This window comes from Macrotis lagotis, chromosome 7, assembly GCF_037893015.1.
Source record: "Macrotis lagotis isolate mMagLag1 chromosome 7, bilby.v1.9.chrom.fasta, whole genome shotgun sequence".
In the NCBI taxonomy this organism is placed as follows: Eukaryota; Metazoa; Chordata; class Mammalia; order Peramelemorphia; family Peramelidae; genus Macrotis; species Macrotis lagotis.
In genome coordinates, this window is record NC_133664.1 from 181689585 (window position 1) to 181715703 (window position 26119).

The following is a 26119-nucleotide window of genomic DNA, read 5'->3' on the forward strand; positions in this document are numbered from 1 at the left end:
TCAAAGTTCATACATTACTGTTTCTGTGAAATTGGAATGTGATAAACATGAATCACAGGGTGTTTTTGATTTTGTCTAAACTTTGCGGCAGATTTTAGAAAAAACCCTGAGGTTAGAAATCAAACTTCATTTGGCCTAATACCAGGACATTTGTTGGGAAGGTTATAAATATGGACCCAAACCAACAGATTCTTCTGATGTTCAGAACAACATTAGCTCCTTCTCTGCTGCCTACGTGCACAAGCCCAAGTATCCTTCATTCTTTTCATTTGGTTCTTCTGCCTCCTCAAGCTATTGACCTATATTTTCCTTCCTTTTGTGGCAAAAATCCTAGAAAAAGTCATCTGTTCTCCCTTGGTTCCACTCCCTTGTCATCTCCTTGGAATCTGACTTCCAACTTTTACCACTTGACAGGTAATGTTCTCCCTAAGTTTATAAATGATTTCTTTTTATCTTTTTTGGAGGCAATTGGGAGCAAGTGACTTACTCAAGATCTCACAGCTAGTAAGTCTCTAAGACTGGATTTGAACTAGGGTCCTCATGACTTCAAGGCTAGTGCTTGATCCAGCCACTCAGTTTCCCTGTATGTGATCTCTTAATCAATAAATCCAATGGACTTCTTTTAGTCATCATCCTTGACTTCATTACAATTTTACACACACACAGTTGACACACAGTCAGCTGTGTCTGTTGACCCATTTCATACTTCCAAAATATTATCTCTTCTCTTGGATTCTGTGACATTTCTGTTTCCTAGTTTTCTTTCTAGCTGACAGTTTCTTCCCAGTATCTTTTGTTAGAGCATCATCTTTTTCCTCACAAGCTATACATGGGGTCAGCAGGACTCAGTCCTGGATTCTTTTTTCCCCTTACATTCCTTCTTAGTGATGTGATCAGTTCTGATGGGTCCAATTAGAATCTCGATGTAGATGGAATCTCGATGTACATATCCATCCCTCTTATATTTGCACAGAATATATTATTATATATTAATATATGGTATATTAATTTATAATAAATATATTTATATTGATAAACAAATATAATATATAAAGTATAATTATATATTAGTATTAATATTATCATTGTTTTTCTTCCTGGCAGGGTATATAGCTCTTGCTGTGTCTTGTTTAGCTTAAATCTTTATGTCAGTACATTCTTATGGATGCCTTGTGTTTAGCTTTTCTTTTATGTATAAGAAATAAATACTTTCTCATCTCTGGTTTATATCACATTGTAATGCAATATATGCCAATAGTTTACTTTCTCTACTCCTTTGTGAAGACATAGACATGATCCCAATATAAGTAACTTCTATTTTCTAGGTTAAACTCTCCTTTGTATGGATTCAAAAGAGAGAAATCCCTTAGAGGAGAAGAGAGTGAAGGGGAGTATTCTTTATTTATAAATCTCTCTTGAGTTCTAGTCCTGTATTACCAATTTCCTTTGGATATCTCTACTGGATGTCATCTCATTATTTTCCCCTATAAATCTATCTCTTTTCCTAAGTTTTCTGTCAGGGACATAATCCCTTTTCCAGTTGCCTTTATTTGGAACCCTCACAAATTATCCTCAACTTTTCTTTCTATATCACTATTCCTACATTCAATCAACTGACAAATATTTTCTATCCACTTCTAGGAAAATCCTTACCACCTAGTAAGGTTCCTGAAAGGTGTCCTGGAAAGTTTAAATGAATTAAATTGAATAAGAATGATGACTTTCATTAAATGTAAGAAGATATAGGCCACCCCAAACTGTCCAATTTCAGATTGGTTTTTCCCTTTATCATTTCTGCAAATATAGAGTAGAATGGAAAATAGAAGAGGGTAGTGATGGTGTAGAAATGGGTAGAATTCTATTAAAATAAAAGTCGATATTTTTTTTTAGGTTTTTGCAAGGCAAACGGGGTTAAGTAGCTTGCCCAAGGCCACACAGCTAGGTAGTTATTAAGTGTCTGAAACCGGATTTGAACCCAGGTACTCCTGACTCCAGGGCCGGTGCTTTATCCACTACGCCACCTAGCCACCCCTAAAGTCGATATTAAAGTAATGTAATAAGGGTTAAGTTCATAAGACTAGCTCTATGGTTTCACTCCCAAGTCTTTTTTCTTAGACATATTTATTTTCATTTTTCACTTAAATTTTCAATTCCAAATTCTGTCCCCCCTCCACCTCTTCTTCAAGGCAAGAAATATGTTACCCATTATACATTTGAAATCAGGCAAAATAAGAATAGAGCACATTATCACAGATTTCAAAGCCTCCTTAAGGCATTTTATGTGACTGCTTGGTTGTCTCTGTGTTGATTAACATGTATTTATTGTGGTCCAATGACAGCCCTAGATGTCTCCCCGCTGTGCCTTTCAAAAGGGCTCAGATAGTCTTACTTTCGCTAGCCATAGAAAATAAAAAAATTGATGTAAGAAGGGCAGCTAGGTGGTGCAGTGGACAGAGCACTGGCCCTGGAGTCAGGAGGACCTGAGTTCAAATCCAGTCGCAGACATTTAGTAATTACTTAAGTCACTTGAGCCATTACCATACAACCCCCCCCCCCCCAAAAATGATGTGAGAAACCAGGTTGATTCTATTACAGCAAAAAAAACAAACAAACAAAACTAAATAAGCAAACAAATGGAACTTGCTGGAATCTAGGAAATAGAAGGTTCTGTTTTTATTGGAGGAAAGGAGAATAGTGTCAGAAGAAGCTGGGGAGCTGAAAATTTAGATGAAGGAACAACATGAAGCAAAATAGCATACAAATGACCTGGAATTTAAATGTCAGGAGTTTGTTCTAGCAAATTTCTTAATTATTTTATTTGTAGGGGCATAATAATGTTTTTAATAGCAGGTAGGATATGCTAAAGATAGGAGTTCTAATTCTAGCCCAGTCTCTCAAATTTACTAATAAATAACTTGTCAGCCTCAGTGTAATTCCTCCCTCCTTCTCAACTACTGATGCCTCTTCTTTTTAGGTGGCATATACATATATATATATATATATATATATATATATATATATATACATATATATGTTTGTATGTATAAATATATATATATGTATGTGTGTGTGTGTGTGTGTGTGCACGCGTGTATGTTGTCTCCCTCATTAGAGGACAGGGAATATTCTATTTTTGTATTTGTATCACCAGTTTTTGGAATAGTGTCTGGCACTCAGTAGGTTCTTAATAAATGCTTGTTGATTGATTTCTCATCAGAGACTCTATCTATGTAGATGCTTAAAAGTTAATTATGTGTTTTTAAGGACAACATTAATAGCTTATTCTCTGACCAATCCTAAAACCTCATAAAAGAACCCACAAACTCCTGTTTCAACTCTTACTGGTGTACATATTTGGTATTCAAGTTTCAAATTTAAGGGGGGAAAATTTGATGTGTGGGAAGGACTGATGATCATGACAAAAAGTCATTGAGTGCAGAAATAAGTGGAGAAAAGTGGACATTTTATTGAAGTTTTACTTCTTTTCTGTTATCTATTCCCCCCCAGTGATAATGGAAGAGCATATTTTTAATCTGATAGAAAAACTGTGAACTTCTGATCCATGGGATATCCAGGACATTCTGGCACCAGATTCCCTGCTATGACATTAGGTTGTCCCTATTTTCCATTTGCAATGTTTTTTCCCCAGATTTTGGAGAGGAGACAACATAGAATTACTCACAAAACTGATGGAAACAATCTCTTCCCATAACCATCTCATTGCCATAGAAACTGAAAATGGAACAGTAACAAGAGTTGATCTAGCTGAGATGATTGAGGCCTTGGCTGACTTCCTTGAACAAGCTTAAATCAAAATAATGTCAATGGTGAAAGTGCCTTATCCTTGAGGCTATCAATCTACTTAAATATTGAAGCATTAAGTCTGTTATCTTTTTTTCTCTTCTCTTTTTGAAAAAAAAAATCCCCCAAACAATAGCTAATTAGAGTAGAAGTTAATGCTGTTAATTAGAATGATTTTAGTTTTGGTGATATTTGTAAGCCATTTTTTTTTAAAAGAGTTTTTTTCTAGGATTACAATTATACACCTGTAATCCCATCTGTTTTATAGACTGAGGGTGTCAGGTCTCTTGAGCTTGGGAGTTGGGAGTTGTGCCTAACCCTAGGGTGTTGGCACTAAGTTCTCTTAAATATGGAAATTTCCCAAGAAAGGACAGGAGGGGCACCAGGTTAAGTAAGGAGGAGCAAACTTGTCCAGATCAGAAATGCAGTAGGTTTAATCTTCCTTGCCCTTAGAATAGAATTGAATCTCCTGTAATTCTAACCTAGGGGAGATAAGGAGACTAGGAGGGAAGGAAAGAAAGAAAAATGGAAGGAATCAAAGAAGGAAAGGAGAAAGGAAGAAAAGAAAGAAGGGAGAAAGGAAGAAGAAAAAAGAAAATAAAGGAAGGAAGAAAGGAAGAGAGGGAGGAGGGAAGGAAGGAAGGAAAGATGGGGTGCTTTTAATAGGAAATAGGAAAATAGGTAATAGGAAAACTAAGAAGGGGGAGGGTTTGGGGGGAAAGTAATGAGGTCAATTTTGGACATGTTAAATTTAAGATGATCATGGGACGTAATTTTCAAAAAGGGCTTGTAACATATCTAATTCAGAAATAACAGCTCTGTAGTCAATCATAGTCTGTTAAAATAGGTCAAGGTTCTGTTCAAGTGACATCTGCTGCTTGCAAACCTCTTCTGATTGCCCATAGTTGTTAGTACTGTTCCCTGGAATTCCTTGTGCTGACTAATCTGGGTACAAGTTGTTTTCCATAGTAGAATGTAAATTCTTGAGATGAAGAACTATTTGTTTCTGTTTTTGTATCTTCCCCTACCTCCCCCCCTAAACAAGTAGATACTTAATAAATGCTTACTGAATGCTGCATGGAGTTAATAGAATAGTCAAGAAGAGTTTTTTTTTAATTGAAAGTTTCATTTGTTCATACACTGTGCTAAGTTTTGACACACATGATCCTGGCATCAAGAAGCCCATATTATAATGGGGGAGAGGACATACATAAAGTGTATATCCAAGACATATCCAGTGTAAGTGGAAGGGAGTCTCAAAGAATAAGCACTAGTAGTGTGGGGACTTTTGCAGAAAGTGACATTTTAGCTGAGTTGTTGAGGAGTCCTGGGAAGCCAGGAGGCAGACTTGATGAGGGAGAATAGTCCAGTCATGGTGGAGAGTCATTGCAATCTTGGAAACTAAATAGGTTAATATAGTTGAATTGGAGAGCTTGGGGAGGGGACTAAAGTCTAAGAACCCTGGAAAATTAGAAAGTCCAGATTATGAAATGTTTTAAATGTCATAAAGATGGTTTTATTTTGAGAAATAGAGAGTCATTGTAGTTTATGGAATGGGGTTGGGGTGAATGATGAGAGCAGATCTTAGGAACATGGCAGAGGAAGCCTAAAGAAAACTATTTCAGTATTAAGGACCTGCATGAGGGTGGGCATTGCAGTAGAGAGAAGGGGAGAGATGCTATGAAGGTAGAAATGATAACATTTGCCATCAGGTTGGATATTGAGTGGGGGAAAGGCATTGAATTAGTGAGGAGTAGAGGATGACAACTAGGTTGTGAACCTGGGAGTCTGGTAGGATGGTGGTACCTTTGACAGTAATAGGGAAGTTCGGAAGAGAAAAATATTTAGGGAGAAATAGAATGTGTTGTTTTTAGATATGTTGAGTTTTAAAGAGATAATAACACAAGGAAATTCTATGGCTCCATATACTATCAATAGAACTTCATTTTTTCTAAGTTGGTAATAATATGGTATATGTGCCATTTTTTTAATAGAATGAACAAAGATAGAGAATTTAGGATAGTTGTCACTGATTGATCAATAGGGAGAGGGAAAAAACCTCACTAGTTATTAAGTAGCTGAGTTTGTGGGGGAAAAATCCTAATAATTTAGTTATTTGTTAGTAACCCAAGAAGTTGGTCATGTAAACTTGCTTTTAAGAGATGTTACTCTTTTCCCCTCAACCTTCCCATTGATTTCTCCATTAAAAACTTTCCCTTGTGGGTCATCATTAGGTACCTCATACCAGATTTCCTGCTGGGATACTTCTTGATTGTGCTTCAAACCCAGCTTACTCTGGATACCACAGTTGGAAAGATATGCTGTTGTTTGGCCTATGTGAAATATTCCTGTCCACTTGCCAGGAAAGAAAGTTGTGTGTGGTTCTCTGACATTGTTCGGTTCATGGATGATTCAGGTGCATATCATTCAGCCTCTTAATTTCTTGATGCTGAAAGCAGATGGATATCATGTGATTTTGCTTGTCCTGCCTTTGGCCCTAATTTTGTTAGGACCAGCTGTGTATGGAATGACTCAGAAATACCCTTATGTGATTGTTTTGCTTGATTGGAGAAGATCACAAATAAGTTGGTATTTTCTTGCTAGCCCACTGGTGAGTAGCATATTTGCAGTTATCCTTTCATTTTTTTCTCTTCTTTAATTTTTCAGTCTTTTCTGAAAACTACTAGTCTTTTCTAGTAGTTAATTCAGTTTCTAAGTTCTTTCCTGGCCAGGTGATCTAACGGCATGAATGAATAAAAAAGCATTTATTAAGACTTTGCTAAGATACAAGCACTGTGCTAAGCACTAGAAATACAAATAGGAGAAGTGAGATTGACCCAGCTCTCAATGAGTTTACACTCTAATTGAAGGAAGTTAATACATTAAAAAAGTTCAGCTTTAGTGCAGATAAAAAGACCTGGAAGATACACAATTAAAAAAATTAATTTAATATTTTCCAATTTATATGTAGAGTTAGCTTTCAACATTCATTTTCATGTTAAGATTTTGAATTCCACATTTTTCTACCTCCTCCCCATGATAGTAATCTAATATAGGTTATACATGTACAATCATATTTAACATATTTCCATATTAGTCATGTTGTGAAATAGAATCAGAACAAAAGGGGAAAAGGGTATGAGAAAGAAAAAAACAAAAAAATGAAAAATGAAAATAGTATGTTTTAGTCTTCATGGAAATTCTACAGTTTTTTCTCTGGATGTGGATGGAATTTTCCATCATAAGTACCTTAGAATTGTCTTTCTGTGATCATTGAATTGCAGAGAGGTGTTAAGTCCATCATAGTTGATCATCTCACAATGTTGTTGCTTATGTGTACTATACTCTCCTGGTTCTGCTCTCTTCATTCAGCATCAGTTCATATAAGTCTTCCCAGGTTTTTCTGAAATCTACCAGCTCACGATTTACAGAATAATAGTATTCCATCACATTCATATACAACAATTTGGTTATTCATCCCCTCAGTTTCTAATACTTTTCCACCACCAAAAGAGCTGCTATAAATATTTTGTATAGTTTTTTTGAATGACCATTGAGATCTAAGAAATAGTCCTGAGGTTGTCTCTTTGTAAGGTACCACTCAACTTTCTAGGAAATTTAGTTCTAGTTTTACCCATAAACAGGACAGTATAAAGGAATTTTGGAGGTATCTTTTATAACTATGATTTGTAATCCTACTTTAGGCAACTCTTTCTTAACCCCATCCATGTCTATCTCCAACACTCAACCAAATCAATTCCAGAATTCAAGTATAGTTTGGAAATGAAACATGACCCTTTGGCTTGCCAAGTGGCAACCAGAAGAGTTAATTTCTGAGTTACCTTGACTTGGCATAGATGGATGAATTTGTGGGGCTGCCTTTGTTTATTTTCCTTTTCTGAGGGATTAAACACAATGTAGACCCTAGAGAGTCATCAATATAGGAAAATAATCTATCAATAATAAGATAATTATTCAGGAGTCTTCTATCCCTCTTTGCTTTCAATTATTCCCTCTTTTTTCTTGAATTTGCTCCTGCATTTCAGTTTCAAAATTCAAGGGAAGTTGTCTAATTATATTGCAAACATAGTCAAAAGTTTCCCTTCCAAAATCTACCTGTTGAGAGTCACAGTGATTTTGTTCTGTCTGTGGTTGTTAGGTATGTGCTTCACTGACTTATATTTAGGAAAATGAATCTTTAGGTCCTAGATGAGGCCACAGCTAATATGATCTATTTAGCTGAGTTTTTTTTCCTTTTCTAATGGGAAATGGATTGACAAATATGTTTGGAAAACAATATTCTAAAGTCGCCAGATGTAGACTACTATAGACCAGGCAAAAGGGACCACAGGAAAGAGCAGCTAGTAAATCCCTCTTTTCAGTGACTCAAGCTCAACCAGCTTTCCAAATGGTTCCCTAGAGTGTGATTCCCCAGGCTGAATTGTTTTGTACCTTTAGCTATTCCATATAGTTTTTGGCTTCCTTCTTCCCTAAACAGATCACTCATCATTCAGCGTAAGTATCTAGAAAGAGGATTAGTTCTTCTTTGCCAGAAGTGAATTTGGTATAGAACATTGAGCACTAGGCCAAGTGTCAGGAAGACTTGAGTTTAAATTTGACCTCAGACACTTATTAGCTGTGTGCTCCAGATTTAAATTCAATTTTCTTAACTGTCAAAGTGGACCAAAACAGCACTTATCTCACAGGGTTGTCATGAGAACAAAATGAGACAATATTTGTAAAACTTACTGATGGTATCTACATGTAGTCGGAGGTACTATATAAATGTTAGCTATAATGACTAGATTTTAAAATCCTTGAGGGCAAGGACCATGGATGATTTTTCTTTGTTTCTCCCCCAAACACCAATATACAACCAATATAGTGTGTTTACAAATACAGCAAGCTCTTAACAAATACTTTTTGGATGAATGAATGGATGACAAAGAATTTTACCATTTTCTGTGACTAGCAGAGCATGACTGCCAAAATACTGAGAGTCTCCTATCAATTTTAATATAGTACATTTTATTAAAGAAACAACATATAGTAGTCATCAGGATCAACTTTAATTTATAGTGGGAAGAGAGGGGCACTGGAGATTCCTGGCAAATAACTTAAACTTTTTGTTTCATTATTACAGAAATATAGGATCTCCAATTTGGAAGGGATTAAAAATCCCCATCTCTGGGATCCTCAATAAGTGACCATCTGACTTACATGCTACATTTTGAATAACTCTAAATATTAGAAATGTTTCTCTTCTATCAAACTAAAACTCTCTTCCCTGAAATTTCAACTGATAGCTCTAAATTCTACCCCTGAGACCAAGCAGAACAGCTAATTCCCCTTCCACCAAATAACTTTTTAGATACTTGAAACTGATCTGAGATCTCACCTCACAGTCCAAGTCTTTTTTTTCCCTTCATTCTAAACACCCCAGCTCCTTTGACCAGTTTTCATGCAACATAATCTCTATCTGCTTCCCAAATTGTTAGTGTCCTTTCTAGAACTGAACAAAATTTACCAGTTGTGGTTTGACCATATAAGTGCCCTCTGCATGGGCATTATGCCTCTCAAATGGACTCCAATTAGCCTTTTCTGTTTTGTTTATTGTGTACAGGTAAGTTCCTGAAGGCTCTTAAACTAAAAATAACCAATATTAACCTTCTAAATGAATAATATTGTTTCTGAAGGGTACACAGAGACTTTTTGGGGGACTCTATTAATATGGTGCTTTCTATGAATAGTAACTGTCTTTGGATGTGAATGAAAAAGACACTGCTAAACATAAGCACACACATATACACATCACATATTAACACACAATTCACATGACCATGTCTCATGTAGAAGACTTGTGCTTGTATATATGTATACATTTATATATGTGTACATACAAACTTAGTAAAGATGCTGGTATATTTGCTTACATGTATGTGCATGCAATGTGGAGATATGACCAGTGTAGGACTTGTTTTATTTGACTGCATTTCATAACCAAGGTTTGTTTTTCTTTTTGCAATACTTTAAAAGTCACAAAGTTCTTTCCTTACAATCTTGTGAGGTAGAGAGTAGAAACATGGCTTTGTGGATTGTGAGAGATATAAAGGACCTTAGAGATAAGTCATTCCAGTCTCCCCATATTACAAATGAGGAAACTGAGGTCTTAGTAAGGCCACGGATTTTATCCAAGGTCACACAACCAGCTGGTCGGTGTCAGAGGTGAGACCTGAATCCAGTTGTGAATCATGGCTCTGGAGTCAGAGGACCTGGGTTCAAATCTTGCATCTGAAGTTTAGTTGGATGACTCTGGGCATGTCATTTAACTTTTCTTAGCTTTTAGGTTCCTCATTAATTAATTAAGATAATTGGATTAAATGGCCTCTGAGATCCCTTCTAAAACTAAATCTATGATTCTATGATCCTGTCTTCCTATCATAAAGCCAGATGAGAAAACTCAGAGAAAGTTTAAATGATTTCAGAGAACTCTTGAAGAAACATGCTATGCATCTCCTAACAGAGAGAATAAGACATAGATATTTTAAAATATAGTCAATGAAGGAATTTGTTTTGCTTGACAATGCATATTTGCAATAGGGAATTTAGGATTTTTTTTTCCCTCAAATTGGGTAGAGAGTGAGAGGGAGAGAAAATATTTGAATTTAATAAGTATCAGAGTAAAGATTTGAATCCAGTTTTGCTGATACTAGTATTCTTTCTGCTGTATTCCATGGTCTTTCTGCCCTTGATGGATCTGAAGAAAAGAAAAATAAAGTCTGTCCCCTTGGCACTAGTAATATCTACATATAAACTGTCCTTGAAGGAAAAAATGTCTGTTCTCTGAAAGGAAATATGACTTCCTTAGTTCTAGTGTCCAGTAACCTTAGGAGAAGGAAGTTTATTATTAAACACAAATTACATTTCCTTAGTATCCATTTAAACTCATATTCTATTGTCTTCTGTTAATTAGAGTTGGAAAATAATTAGGCAGCCTCTCCCACATAATCATCTTCGGCAAATTTGAAGCTGGTAACCAGACACTTAGACATACTAAAGCAAAAGAAAAGGAAAAAAAAACCAATTTGACTTTGTTTCAAAGTCTAGACAAAGGTCTTTACATCTGGTAATGATTGGGGATTTTCATTTCTTTTGCAGCTTTTGAAAGTACATAGGGTATTAGGCATCACAATAATTATGGTCCATTAAAAGAGAGCTTCAAGGGCCAGGCTTAGGAATTTTGAATAATTTGATTGTGTGTATGTGAGATGATCATGAAATTTCAGTGCAATTTTTTTTGAGACAATTGGGCTTGTGATTTGCCCAGAGTCACATAGCTGATAAATGTCTGAGGTTGGATTTGAACTCAGGTCCTCCTTAGTTCAGGGCCAGTATTCTATCCATTCAGTGCATTTTGGGTAGTAATTTTAATTTCTACTTAGAATTTTTTATTAAAATAAACTATTAGCAAATTTTTAAAAATGTGTCATAAAGGGGTAAGTTATAGTTCATAATAATAATAATAATAATAACATGATATCTTTGATGGTTTTATGCCATATTCCATTATATAAAAATAAGACTCAGTACTAAATTCTGGGTGCTTCTCTGAGATCACAGTCATAGAAGGAACCTGTAGGTACCAAATCTAACTTTTCTTTAAGCAGAACTGTACCTACTCTATCTCAGAAAGATAGAAGTCTGTCCAATTCATAATTATGCTTCCTTTTTGTTTCCAGATGAAGTTGGACCACCTCCTGCCACAGACATCAACCAAAACGAAACCTTTGCCAAGATCGTTTTTAATCCCACTATCATACAACAAGCTAAGATTGCCCAGAATGGTATTTTAGGGGATTTCATCATAAGATATGATGTAAACAGGGAGCAGAAAGTTGGGGACATTCAGGTAATGAGTTTATGATTTCAGTTTTAAAGTTTGCTGTCTGCTAGTCCTAGCTGGACTCATCCATGCTATCTTGACTATTAGCTCATGTTCTTATTACTAAGGTAATGCTTATCTCCCAGAAATCCATTTGCTTTCTCCAGATTCCTACTGGTAGGTCATTGTCTCTTTCCATAAGAAGGAAACCAGGCAGTGTCAATCATCTCTTTTGCCCTATGGTATAGCTCTTGCACTTGTAATTTAAGTTTGGTATAGATATTAATCAAAGTGATCTTCTATGGCTAATTTACCTTGATATTTTCTTGTTCTAGAGATTTGGTGGATATGCCAGAATCCTGTGATGTATAATTAGAATGAACACTTAAGAAATATAAGCATAGATGCTCACCATATTAGATGCTAAGCAAATGTCTGGTGGCAAAAATTGTGGAATTCCAGAGACTAGAACCAAAGGAAATTGGGTAGCCCTATTAATCAATTAGGAATTTATTAAGCTCCTACTTTGTCCCAGGCATTATGGTAACTCTCAGAGAAATGAAATAGTTTCACCATCTAGTAGTTTACATTCTATCAGGGGAAACTATATATGTGCACATGTATATATTTTAGATATATGAATTACATTTATTCTTTAAAATTGTGGCAATCAGTATGACCAATAGCAAAGTGATCCTATCCTCATACCAGTTGAATGATCATTTTGTAGGGATTTGACTAGAGCTTAGTTTGAATATTAAGTAGAAATTTTATGCATAAAAATAATAATGATGATGGATTCCAAGATAGCTAAGTCAATGGCCCAGGGAAACTCCAGAGAATTTGTCCATTTTTGTTTCTCCATATGTCCTAGGTTCTGACATTCACATCCTTCTTTCTTTTGTTTCCTTCTTTCTTACCAATAGGTTCTGAATGACTACTTTGTGCATTACTTTGCCCCCAAAGACCTTCCTCCTCTACCCAAGAACATAGTGTTTGTCCTTGATAGTAGTGCTTCTATGGTGGGAACCAAACTCAGACAGGTGAGTGAGAACCAACTGCCTTATTATACTTGATTTTCCTCCACCTAGTATGTGGTCAGTGGTTTCTTCTGCATAAAATCCAGCTGTTGCTGAATATCATTATAAAGTCATAGCATACAACTGATTTTGCTTAGAAACAACCCTCCATAACTGATTGGATTAAACTATTGTAATTTGTCATCATTTCAGCATGATGGTATTGCAGAGGGTGGAAAGACTGACTGAGTCTAATCTAATCATGCCATGGCAATCCTAGAACCAAGGTGACTGGGAGCTTGAGGAATGTGATTGTGATAGATATGTGGAAAAGATTGGATGTGTTTTTCTTGGCTCTGAAGGGCAAAACAGAAGCGATGAGTGGAAGGTGAAGAGAGGTAGATTTAGGTTTGATATGAGAAAGAACATCCTAATCATTAGATTTACCCAAAGTAGAATGGACAATCTCAGGAAGTGTTGATTTCTTTCTCAATAGAAATATTCAAAGTTGGAGGATCACTTTTTAAGGATGTTATAGGGAGAATTCTTGATCAAGTAATGATTGATTTGGGGTTTTGAGGTTTTAGATAGTTTTGAGGACCATTATAACTCTGAGTTTCTGTGAAGGTAATATCTAGAGTCATTTGTATCAAACAAAAATGGAAACCTATTGATTTGGAAAAGTATGAATTAATATTATCTGTTATATTTTTATTTATTTTCTTATACATTTCTCAATAGTATTTTAAGCTAGTTCTTTCATCTCTGGACTAGATCATTATTCAAGAAATAATTATATTTAGTGATTAGACTCAGAGAATCTGAGTTTCAAATTCAACTCTGCCACTTTTTAGCTATGTGACCTTGGGCAAGTCACTTAATGAAGCTAAGTGGCATAGTGGATAGTGATAAGATTTGAAGTCAGGAAGAGTGGAGTTCAAATCCTGTCTAAAACATTTCCTTCAGTATGACTGGACATTCATTGGGTCTCAATTTCTTCCTGTGTAAAATGGGGATAGTAGCACCTATATCACAGGGTTGCTGTGAAGATAAAATGAGATAACACATATGATTTGCTTTGTAAACCTTAAAGCATTATATAAATGTTAGCTATTAATTTCTCTGGGCCTCAGTTTCCTGAAATGTTCAACAAGAGGGCTAGACTTGCAGATCTTTCAGTTGCCTCCAGTTCTAAATCTATAGTTCTATGATTGCAGGTTGTATCATTTTACAGGATAATCTCACTTTCTACCTCTTGCTTTTGTTCTAGAATAATAATAAAATTCGGTATCTAGGTAACTCAGTAGATAGAGTTCTGACCTTGGAATCAAGAAGACCCAAGTTCAAATATGGCTTCATACATTTCCTACCCTGTTGATCACCCTGGGTAAATCACTTAGCCCTGTTTGCCTCAGTTTCTCATTTGTAAAAATGAGCTAGAGAAGAAAATGAGAAGTCAAGAAAACTCCCAGTGGGGTAATGAAGAGTCAGAAATGACCGAAAACAATTCAACAACAGCAATATTAATTAAGTTAATGATAGTATTACTACTGGAAAGGATATGGCAGATCTGCTCTCCTATGACTCCCCTTATAATCCATGTGACACCTAGATCCATACTCTCTTCCCTAGCCTTTGTTTTCCTCCATGAGTATGGTGTATTTGAATACAATTTCTTGATGGCAAAAGTCATCTACTTTTTGTATCTCTAGTTCCCAGCACATAGTAGGACTGTACTAGATGCTTATTCATTCATTCATTCAGATTGATATATTTCCAAGCATGTCCCATTTTCATTATTTTCCTATTTCCTCCATGATTATCAGTGAATTTTACATTTCAAAATCTAGAGGAAGATAAACAATAAACATTCAGTCAATCAATTCAGCCACTCAACAAACATTCATTAAGCACCTACTGTGTGCCAGTCAGTATTCTAAGTGAAGGGATTAAAAAACTAAGCAAAAGACCCTTACTGCTCTCAAGGAGCTGGCACTCTGATAGAAGTTGGGATAATAAGCAAATAAATGTGTGCAAACAAGCTAGGTACAGGAAATCCAAGCAATAATAAAAGAGGGGAGACACTAGAATTAAGAAGCATTGGGAAACCCTTCCTGCAGAAGATTCCACATTTTGATTTCCTTCCTCTTCCTTGGTCACTGAGGGATTAGAATGCCATTCTTCTCTATTCCCAAAAGCCCTGGCATAGTTTTGGCTATGAAGTTGAAGAATGGCTTTGTTCCAGAAGAACCACCCCAAGCTAGCCAAAAATCTGCCAGGGGCCTGTGAGCAATTTCTTAATGTAATTGCTGTCTTAAGTGGGTTTGAAAACTGCTAACTATTTTAGCAGCTTTCAGTTTTTCTGAAGGCACAGTAATTCAAGGGACTGTCGTTAATCAGTACTTTCTGGGGTAAAACATTGCCACTTCCACTGGGAAGAGGCTGTTATCAATTCACCAACATAGGAGGCTTTTATGAGTCAAGAGCTTTAGTTTATCATAAAGCAACAGAGACAGAGGGAATCTCAAAGGTCCTGAACTTCCACCCCTATCAAAGTTATGACTGTCTTCTACAATATCCTGGGAACAAATGCCTTGGTTGGCTTGATATGATAGAAGGCATGGTATATATTTCCAGGTCTAGTGGCATGACATTGGGTACTATGGACACTTGATCCTATTGGGTACAATTATTTTCAGAAAGGGGTGTTGTCTCTATGGCATGACCAAAGACTTTGAACCCTTTCCTCATCCAACACCCAGGAAGAAGCAAATGGAAAGAAAGGTAATAGCAGATAAAGCCCAGGAGTGTAGGGAGGCTGGTCCTGGGAAAGGAATATCATAGTGAGGAATCCTGAAGGGCTGGTTGAAAGAGTACAAAACCATAAGGCATGCCATCTCTGTGAACAAAACGTACTCCCATATCAGTTTCCTGGTAAAAGTGCTAGAAGCCCCCTCTGACATTGCTCTGGGGGATAGGGAATGTATTATATTCTACTTCTTTTTTATTTTACATTCTAACCTCTGTTAGAATATTTTTCCTTATGATGAATTGGGATCTGTCTCCTTGTGTGTTTTCTACATTGTTCCTAGTTATGCCCTCTGGAGGTCAAGCAGAATAAATTGAATTTTTCTTCCTAAATATTTGAAAAGAACCATTATGTCATTACTTTTGCCAAAAGCTTGCGCATTTTCCCTCAATTTCATGAACTAAGCTGAAGTACCTCATCTTGACAAACGCTGAAATACTTTATTGTGACTAATATGGTGTTTTTGGAGTGGAGGGTGCAGAAGGCAGTTAGAAGTCCCTAGAAAAATCCCTGGATCAAATGTTCCAGATTTTTATACTCCAACCATAGCAGGATTATGACTTTGGAAAAAAAGTGTAATTGACTGAGAATTCATTTTTGTAAAGTCTTTTTGGTTATTTAGCACATCTCATGGCCATATTCTTCCACATGATTCCATAACAAACTTACCTAGGAGGTGAATTTCTGTTCTTCAGCTTGTTGGTATGTGTAGACTGTTGTTTTTCTGTTGTTTTTCTAGTTGAAGAGCAGGCAATGAAAAGCAAAGGTAGTTTGATCTTTTACTATCCAGGAAAGATGGCAGAGAGGTGGAGGGGTTACCTGTTATAGGTAGAGCAAGAAAGAGAAAATGTCTTTTTTCATGTTACCATCTTGCTGAAAACATTGCCTTACTCTCTGTAGAGGGTATCCATAGGAAATCCTTGATCAATGATTTTATTCTTGACCTTTTTCACTTTCCAGGCCATTTATGTCAAAAGAGTCAACACTGGTCCACCTATATTAAAGTGTCTGCCCCAAAACACCATCCTTTGCAAATGTGGAATGAGTAATGCATCTTCTAACAGATATTTTTCTTACTATGGTTTTTAAAAATTCATAGCCAGGGCAGCTATGTGGCGTAGTGAATAGAACACTGGCCCTGGAGTCAGGAGGACATGAGTTCAAATTTGACCTCAGACACTTAATAATTACCTAGCTGTGTGATCCTTGGTAAGTCATTTAACCCCATTGCCTTGCAACAACAAACAAAAAAACTATGGAAATCTCATAGACAATCATTTTGTTCAAAGTTAATACCAGACTGGTTTCCCATATAGCTTTTAAAAGACCTTCTTCATCTCTTTAATATTCTCAGTAAGTAGAAACCAAATAACCAGCCCTGAGTTTTAGATCTCTAATTGCTAATTTAAAATGAAGAATATGGGATCTTGAGGGTATGGTGTTGAATTGACTATAATGGACTCTATGTTCATTATTTCTCTCTCCTCTTCTAATTTGCTATACTTCCTAAAGTTTTAGTTTCTCTTACAGTGAGTTAGCAGGGTAGTTCTCTCTCAGGGGATATTAAGAAATTTCTTCTCTCTATCTCACTTGCTCTCCCTCTTTCTTTCTTCCTTTCCTCTTTTTCCCTTCCCATCCCTTCCGTATCTACTCCCAGAGGCTTGCCACATTAGTGTGGTCATGCAATTAGCATAGCTCACTGCAGCTCAGAACTCCTAAGTTCAAGTGATGCACTAGTCTCAACCTCCCTGGTAGCCAGAATTTTATATATGTCTGTGTGTGTGTGTGTGTGTGTTTCCCTCCATGCTTATGCTTTTCAAAGAATGGATAACACAGCCTTTAGTTTACCAAGCTCCATGATGTTCATGTGTTTCCTCCCTGCCCCTAATCCCCCTGCCAAAAAAGAAGATCCAACTAGCTTAGTATCGTAAGTGTGAATAATAAAAGAATGTGGCCCAATCTCTGAAAGAAGATTAGTGGTTCTTAAACTTGCTTATTTGACATTTATAGAGCATTAACCAAACCTTTGGCATGTGTAGAAGACAGACATTGCTCCTTTCTTTCTCCCTTCCCCCAAGTTTAAGATTCAGAGCTAGAAGTTGAAGTACAAATAAGGAGAAGATAGGATGCATAATTAGGAACAGAAATGCATTCCCAAGGTGTGGAGTTTTGAAAGTATATATCTCATTAAAGGAGCAAATAGTGTGTCAGAAAGAGGAAGAGATTTAACCCAAGTCCATATCTATTATTGTGTTGGCATTGAGTTTACAACCCAGGTCTTCTAAATTCAAATCTCATACTTTTTTGTTTTCTCCAAAACAAAACCCAGTTAAGTACTGGGAAGCTGTTGAAGATGTGTATCATTGACTTGGAAGGATCCACGGGAGCAAGAATGAGGCTTGGAAAGGTCCAAGTGGATGCCTGTCTGATCCACTTAGGAGAGAATTTATTGAATGAACATAAGGAGATGAGAAAGGAGGAGATTTGAAGGGCTATGAAGATAAATGAGACATTCCTTGAAAATTCTTTTGAGAATCACTGAAAGTTGGCATTAGACAACTATCACTGAGTAATTCTTATCACTTGTAGCACTCTTCCTCCTTCAAGTATTAATCCCATACCCCTCCATTAACTGTTAAATTGTTGGCCTTTGTATACACATCTGAAAAAAAGAGAGAAAAGCACTGCCACCTCCTTGCCTTTGTTCTAATCTCCCTCTCTAGGGCAATGACTAATTGGAGTGTAATCTGAGGTCACTCCAGTTGATAGCAACTTATCCGAGAAGGGTGAATGCCTCTGTCAACACTTAGCCACTGACAGATCAGTGTTGTAGAAACACATCACAACTATGAAGAACTGGACCTTGGGACACTATAAGCAGCAGAAAGACCAAATGCCTCCCAGCTATGACTCAGAAGCATGAAGTAATACATGGAAGACAGAGCAAAATTCTTTTTCTCTTAGTCCATTAGTACAGATTTGAGTTTTTTAGTTTCAAAGAGATTGCTTTTTAGTAAGAATAATATGCCTTTTCTAATTCAAGACCCTGTAGTTTCTTTAAAGGATTAAGAGGTAAACAAAAATATTCTGGACAACATTTAGCAGGTATCTTGCACCTTGAATTCTGGGGCAAAAATTGAATTTATAGTCAATCAACAAATGTTCATTAATCGCCTGCTATGTGTGAACATTAGAGATTCAAAGACAAAAAAAATGAAACAGTTCCTACCTTCAAGGAACTTATAATTTGCTTGAGGAGTCAATATGTACATGTTTTATGAATGGAATGGGGAAAGGTACTGGAACTAAAAGCACCTAGGTGGTGCAATAGATGGAGTATCAGGTCTGGAGTCAAGATTCTGCTTCTTGAGTTCAATCTAGCCTTACAAATCTAGCCTTATTAAAGTTTTCTCATCTGTAAAATAAACTGAAGCAGAAAATGACAAACCACTCCAGTATCTTTCTCAAGAATAACCCAAATGGGGGCAGCTAGGTGGCATAGTGGATAGAGCACAGGCCTTGGAGTCAGGAGGACCTGAGTTCAAATTTGACCTCAGACACTTAATAATTGCCTAGCTGTGTGACCTTGGGCAATAAAAAATTTTTAAAAGAGAATAACCCACATGGGGTTGCAAAGAGCTGGACACAACTCAAAATGACCGAACAATACCATCAGAAATAAAAAGAATCAGAAAAGGCTTCCTGTAGAAAGTGGTGCCTGAGTTTTGAAGGAAACTAGGGATTCTAAGAGGTAGAGATGTGCAGAGATGCCTTTTAGGCAAAGGCAGATGGAAATTGGAGTATGGAGTATGAGGAACAGCAAGAGGATAGTTTGACTGAACTTGGAGTATATGGATAAAAGCCTGGAAAGATAGATTGTAAAACCAGGACTTTAAAAGGAAGACTTCATGCTTAATTCTAAATTAATTGATGGAAGAGACCTCAGACATCATCACAAAAATCACAAGTAGCAGACTCAGAATTAGAATCCTCTGACTCCAAATTCTGTGATCACTACCCTATTCCATCTTGCCTTGAGTTTTCAGCATGGACAGGAATAAGCACAATGTATTCATGGGCTAGTATTGGCCAGAGAACTGGGGTGTAAAGACTGTAGAAGTATATGGGCTTAAATTATAGAGAGTCTTGAAAGCGTGAAGAATTTTGAATCTCATGTTGAGGGAAACTGGGGACAGTTTTTGAATAGGTGACGAATACAAAGAAAGAAAAGTTTAAAGTTTAGATTTCTGAAAAATGCTATCTACCTCCAAAGAAAGAACTGAGAGAGGCTTGAATACAGATTGAAATATACTTTTTTCTTTATTTTTCTTGGGTTTTTTGCCTGTTTTCTTTTGTAACATGTCTAATATGGAAATATATTTTTGCAGGACTACACATGTATAACCCATATCAGATTGCTTTCCTGCTCAAGGAGGAGGGACAGGAGGCAGGAAGAGAATTTGGAACACAAAATTTCTTTAAAATAAATGTTAAAAGTTGTTTTTACATATAATTGGGGAAAAGTTAAAATATTTTTTAAAAAAGAAGTTTAATTTTCCAATGATATACTATATAGATTTGGGGGGGGGGGGGACTTAAAGAAAGCCAGGCAGAGAAGTCTGGAGGCTGTTTCAGTGAACCTGGTGGCAGGTGATCAGGATTTGGATGGAACAGTGGAAAAGGAAAATGAAAGGAATGGTTGGATATGAGAGACATTTGAAAGATAGGACTTATTAGTTGATTAAATATGAGGGATAAAAAAAGAGAAAAGTAAGAAATAATTTCAGTGTTTCAACACTGAAATATATTTCATCAAAGGCAAGTTTGAAGAGAAGAGCAAAGATTCAAAGGCTGAACATTAGTTGGGGGCTAAAGGAAGAAGTCAAAGGAAAAGCAGGTGGAAAGAAACAGAACTAAGACTGTGGTGGAACAGAAACTTGGGACTCACTGCTTTGAAATGAAAAGATTAAACACCAGTCTTAATTTCCCCAGAGGGAGAGAGAAATGAGGATTGGGAAAAGGACTTTAGTGAGAATTGAGATGTGAGTCCTAATGGACTATTAGGAACAAAAGTAAATTTGAAGAAGGGCAAAGACAGAAATAGTTGGTAAATAATTGGCATTTTCCAATCAAGCTCATGACACCATACAGCTCTTTATATGCTAAAGATGTCTCACTAAGTAGGGGCAGAGACTGGTCTAAGAGTCTTAGGTTTTTAATGTTGAAGTATAGTTTTAATAGAGTACTAAAATTTGATGGGTGCTGATGACAATCTTGGGACATACTTCCTCTTCTATTTTCTTTCCTCCCCTCACCCCCATCAGGTAATGGCCCTCTGCCTAATTCCTACACTAAGTGATGACAACCTTGTTGGCCAATGCTTCTTCCAACTGTAGATTCACTCCTTATACCTTTCCTTCTTTTGCTCCCCCTACACCCCCCCCCCAACCTTATTCATTCAGCAGTAAAAACTTAAAAGTGTTTTTAGATACATTTCCTCTTCAGTGGCCATTCTACACTGCCCCTTACTTGCCCCAGTCACACAAGTCTTTAGGCTCATTCACCAGACCTCTGTCTGCTGAGGGGAACCAGACAGTTGATGGGGGTAATGAAAGAACAAATGTTCTTCTCAGTCAGTGTTGAATACCATCCAACATTTGTTTGATAACCTCTGTACCAAAAAGGCCTAGTTTTGGTTCTGGGCTTCTGGTAGATTAGTATATATACACAAATAAAACTCTTATCTCATTGGATAGTTGAAATTGTCAACCTCAGCTACTCATAATTTTCAAGACATAGGGAAGGGAGAGGAAGTTCGACTGGTCACAACTTAATTTATATTTATGACTGATAGATCCTATTTCTAATTGGTGAGTAATATGAAACATTTTTCATTTGACAAGTAGAGAATATAAATACCTCATGATTCATAAGAGAATTAGTATAAGGTAAGTAAAAAAACAAACACAATAATTTTACCAATGCTTCCCTCACTAGTGCCAATATAGTGATACATCAAGTGGTATGCAAAGAAAAATAGGGAATGTTTCATAGCAATGGGGATTTTTTTTACTTATAGTGAAATTCTTATTCATGTATAGTTTGATATTTGAGGTTTGTAACCAAAAATACCCTAATATTCTGTAGTTTCTGACTTCAAAAGTCTGTAGTAATTTGTATGAAGGTCCTATGAAAAGGGAGGAGGACCCTTGTAAATATTTAGTCTCTTCTTATGCATCTTGGCATTCCTCTAGTGATTTTTCTGTGTTGCTGAATAACCACAGAGCATGTACCATCACCATTGCCAAGTGTCCACGCCTGGTTTACAGGAGCGGAAATTTGACTAGTGTTCTTATCATTGAAGAAAGCATTCAAGCATCAAGAAGAGGGCTATCCAAACTCTGGCACAGATAAGGGTCCTTTTTATCTGGAATCAGCCAGGCTTTTTTACTTGAATTTGGTCAGTATTTGTTTTGTTCCATCCTCTTTCAGTGAAACAAAAAGCAACATTGAAAAGGGAGCTGAAGGGGAGAGACAGCCGTGGCCCTGAGCATGTAACAAACAGAGAAAGAATAGATTGTCTTTTCAGGGGAAAGGAGACAAGGCGGAGGAATTGTAGAACAAAGAAAAACACTCTGTGGTGAAAAGTCCTGACTTTGGGTTCTTGAGAGAGGGACACATGGCCTAGTGAATAAAACTAAAGATTAGGATTAAGTTACTGTGTTCCCAGCTCTGCCTTACTGTGGGAGGAGATGAACTATATGGGGGCAGGGGGGCTGGTTCAAGACCAAGGCATAGCCAAGACAAGGCTGAAAGAGTAAAGGATGACTCCCTGGTCATGCTCAACTTGTTCTGCTTTCACTTGTGTAGGATGTTCTTTCCTAAATACTGGTGTCAAGAGTTACCCAATCTCAATGCTCAGGCCCCAGTGAGGCACATCAGCTTCCACTTTTCCATGGTACTGATTCTTTCCACATTCAATTAATCAACCAACCAACTATCATCTATTGAACATCTTTAGGCTACATGCTGAAGATATAAAGAAAGGAAAATAACAACACCCCACTAGTTTTAGTTCTAAGGGGAGAGAATGCAAATAGTTATATATACAAACGAGGGACTGCTAGATGGCACAGTAAATTGAGTATCGGTTCTAGAGTCATCTTCATGAGTTCAAATCCAGGCCCAGATACTTACTAGCTGTGTGAGCTTGAACAAGTCACTTAACCCTGTCTGCTTCAGTTTCCTCATCTGTAAAATGAGCTGAAGAAGGAAATGGCAAACCATTCCAGTCTCTTTGCCAAATTGGGTCAAGAAGAGTCAGAGGCAATTAAAAAATGTACAACAAATGTACAAAAAAAAGATTATTTATATATATATATATATATATATATATATATATATATATATTATATATATATTTATATATGCTAAATTGGAGAAAATCTCAGAGGGAAGACTAACTAGAGTTAAAGAGACCTGGGAAAGGCTTCTTGTGGGAATCAGCTGATACCTGAAGGAAGTTAGAGAAACCACAGGAAACCACTGGAGGACAATGAAGGGGAAGAGGGAGATGGGGGCCATGGTTAGACCTGTCCTTTAGGAAGTAGAGGATAGACTGGAGTTGGGAGAGATTTGAGCAAGCTATAGGAATAGCTCATATGGGAGTTGATAAAGGCCTGTACCAGGCAGGTAGCAATGCTGGAGGCAAGATGGCATATAAAGAGATGTTGGAAAGCTAGAAATGACAGGACTGAGCAATGATTAGATAAGAGGTGAGAGAGAGAGAGAAGTCTCAGTGACTGGGACCTAAATATATGCATTTAAGTATATTCAAAACAAGCAAAAACACACACACAAACCAAGATTTTTCACAAATTACTAGGTCTCTAAAACCTTTAAGTTCCCCATCCAAGCATATACAATTTGGACAAGTCACTTAAACACAAACAACATCAACAACAAAACTCTCTGCCTAAGTTTCCTCAACTCTAAACTCGGGATAATAAATAGTGACTGGGTTGTTGTGAGGATAAAATAAGATAATATTTGTACATGCTGGAACATAGTAGGTATTATATAAATATTAATATATAAATAACATAGTAGGTACAATTTTATTATTATTACTATTGCTATTAGATGTATTGAAATAAATTGAATTTTTAAAAAGTGAAAGTTAACCTCTAATTGGTCAGACATTTGCAGGATATTCAACTGGGCTGCTCCCTTTTCCTAAGACTGCTTTTAGAAAATAGCATTATTTCAGGTTTGTTCAAAGTGGTCATAATACTTTTCTGTGGCTTGAGTCATGGTTTTAAATGTGGTACTTGTTTTGATGTTCAGTATGAGTATAGCTCTAGATTGAGCTGATTAGTATAATTCAATGTAACAACCAGTGAGAAAAAAATGACCATTTATTACACATATACAAGATGCAAACCACTCTTAGGTGATGAAGACAAAGTCGGCTCTCCAGTCATTCCAATTTTGGTCTCTTCTACAAATACAGTAGTTATCATAGGAGATTATGGACCATATGGAAAAGTGATAGGGGAAATTAAAATCTGTTGGTATATGTTAGAGAGAAGCAAGTGAACAGGGCTCTTAGAGTGAAGAAATAAGGCCTAACATGTTAGTGCCCTTTGAACTTGGTTTTCATATATCATGCCATAATTTTCCCTTTGTCTTTGCTCAACAATCCAGGAATTGTAATATAAATGCCATTGGTGTGAGAATATCTTCCCATTTAGGCCTTGTCTGATGCAGATACAAAAATATTTGAGAATATCTGCTTCATGGGTACCCTGGGAAATATTATACAGATAGTTAAGTCTTTCAATGGGGCTGATGCTTTACCCTGAGGCTTTTATTATGTAATATCTTCCCTCTTTTAAAGTGGTTGATGTGGTTTTTAAAGTGGCTCATCAGTTATTGGTTACAATAGTAACACATTCCTCCCTTCCAAAGCTGTGGTCTTGGTTCAGTCTGTGAAGGAGCAGTTCACTGATATTAGGGTGCATGGGTCACTACTGTAGTGGACCCACCACTATGGTTAGTGGCTATAACGAGGGAGGAGTATATGAGCAATGGCCTAATAGTGACAGCTGAAGGAGAAAAATTAGCCTTCCAGTTATCTCAATTCTGCTGCCTTTTTTGGACCCAAGAATAAGTCATCATGAAAGGTGGTGTAATCATTTTTTTTTCCTAGTGCTCTTAATGAAAATGGATGTCATTAAAATCCCTATATTTACAGATAGAGAATTTGAGACCAAGAGATAAAGAGATTTGCTTCAAGTATAAATAATAAATCAAAGGCAGAGCTAGGATTAACTTCCATGACTATATCTTTTTAAGGAAAACCCATTTGACCTAAGGAATGTATAACTGGGAAGTGGAATTATTATTGTCAAATGGTACTCTGTCAAAAAGTTAATATTACCTATCATTATCCTAGAAAATTTGTTTTTTTTGCAAGGCAAATGGGGTTAAGTGGCTTGCCCAAGGCCACACAGCTAGGTAATTATTAAGTGTCTGAGGCCAGATTTGAACTCAGGCACTCTTGACTCCAAGGCCGGTGGTCTATTCACTGCACCACCTAGCCGCCCCCTAGAAAGTTTTTAAAAGAACAAATTAGAGTCCATTCTTTGTACCCTCTTATCTCTATATCCCAACCTTTGCTTCCTGGCAGATGGGTAAGACTTATTTCCCATTCTTTTCAGAACTTATTCCAAGGAAAGGGTTTTCACATTCTCCTTTAGTCACCTGTCCTCAACTATGTTGAACAAGAAAATTTAGACACTTTTCATTTAGCTCTCCAGGGCAGGGCTATAGCTACTGCTGCCTTCTGGTCAAAAATTACCATGTATTTATTTTTATAAACATAGTCTAGAATAGGAGGGAGAGAGAGAGAGAGAGAGAGAGAGAGAGAGAGAGAGACAGAGACAGAGACAGAGACAGAGACAGAGACAGAGACAGAGACAGAGAGAGAGCACTGGCCTTGAGTCAGGAAAATTCAAATCCCACTTCCCACACATATTGTGTTATCCCAATAGGGTTCCTCTTAATCTGTCAGTGTTCCAGAAACTCATCTGCTTTGGTAGAGAGAGTTTCCTCACTAGGAGTTCTATTTACCAGTGAAATCACAAGTCCCGTTTTACTCTGTGTATACACAGTATACATATGTAAATAATATGTAAATAATTGTATATAAAACAATTGGGTAGCTAAGTGACACACTGACACTGGACCTAGAGTCAAAAGGACCTGAATTTAAGTCCCATCTCAGACACTTAGTAGTGACCTTGGGTAGGTCATTTAACCTGTTTGCCTCAGTTTTCTAATCTGTAAAATGAGCTGGAAAAGGAAATTGGAAACCACTTCAGTATCTTTACTAAGAAAGCTCTAAATGGAGTCATGAAGAATTGGACGTGACTAATTGATCAAGCAACAAATGTGTAAATGTTGTTTCCCCTATAGAAGGGATGCTCCCTGAATAAAGCAGCTGTGATTTTTGTTTTTGTCCAGAACATATCACAGAGTCTGGTTCATGCTTACTTATTGAATGATCATGGGATCACAAACTTAGAGTTGGAAAGATGTTTAGAG

The 26119-nt window shown here is 36.7% G+C and overlaps 1 protein-coding gene across 2 annotated transcripts in view; it reads left to right on the forward strand.

The window, feature by feature from the left end:
- Window positions 1–26119, forward strand: part of ITIH5 (inter-alpha-trypsin inhibitor heavy chain 5) — a 90325-nt gene that overhangs the window by 25560 nt on the left and 38646 nt on the right. For both annotated transcript variants that reach the window (XM_074194175.1, XM_074194174.1), the window contains exons 6-7: window positions 11541–11710; window positions 12610–12726. In XM_074194175.1, the coding sequence (XP_074050276.1) occupies window positions 11541–11710; window positions 12610–12726 (287 nt within the window). The remainder of the gene's footprint in view (window positions 1–11540; window positions 11711–12609; window positions 12727–26119) is intronic.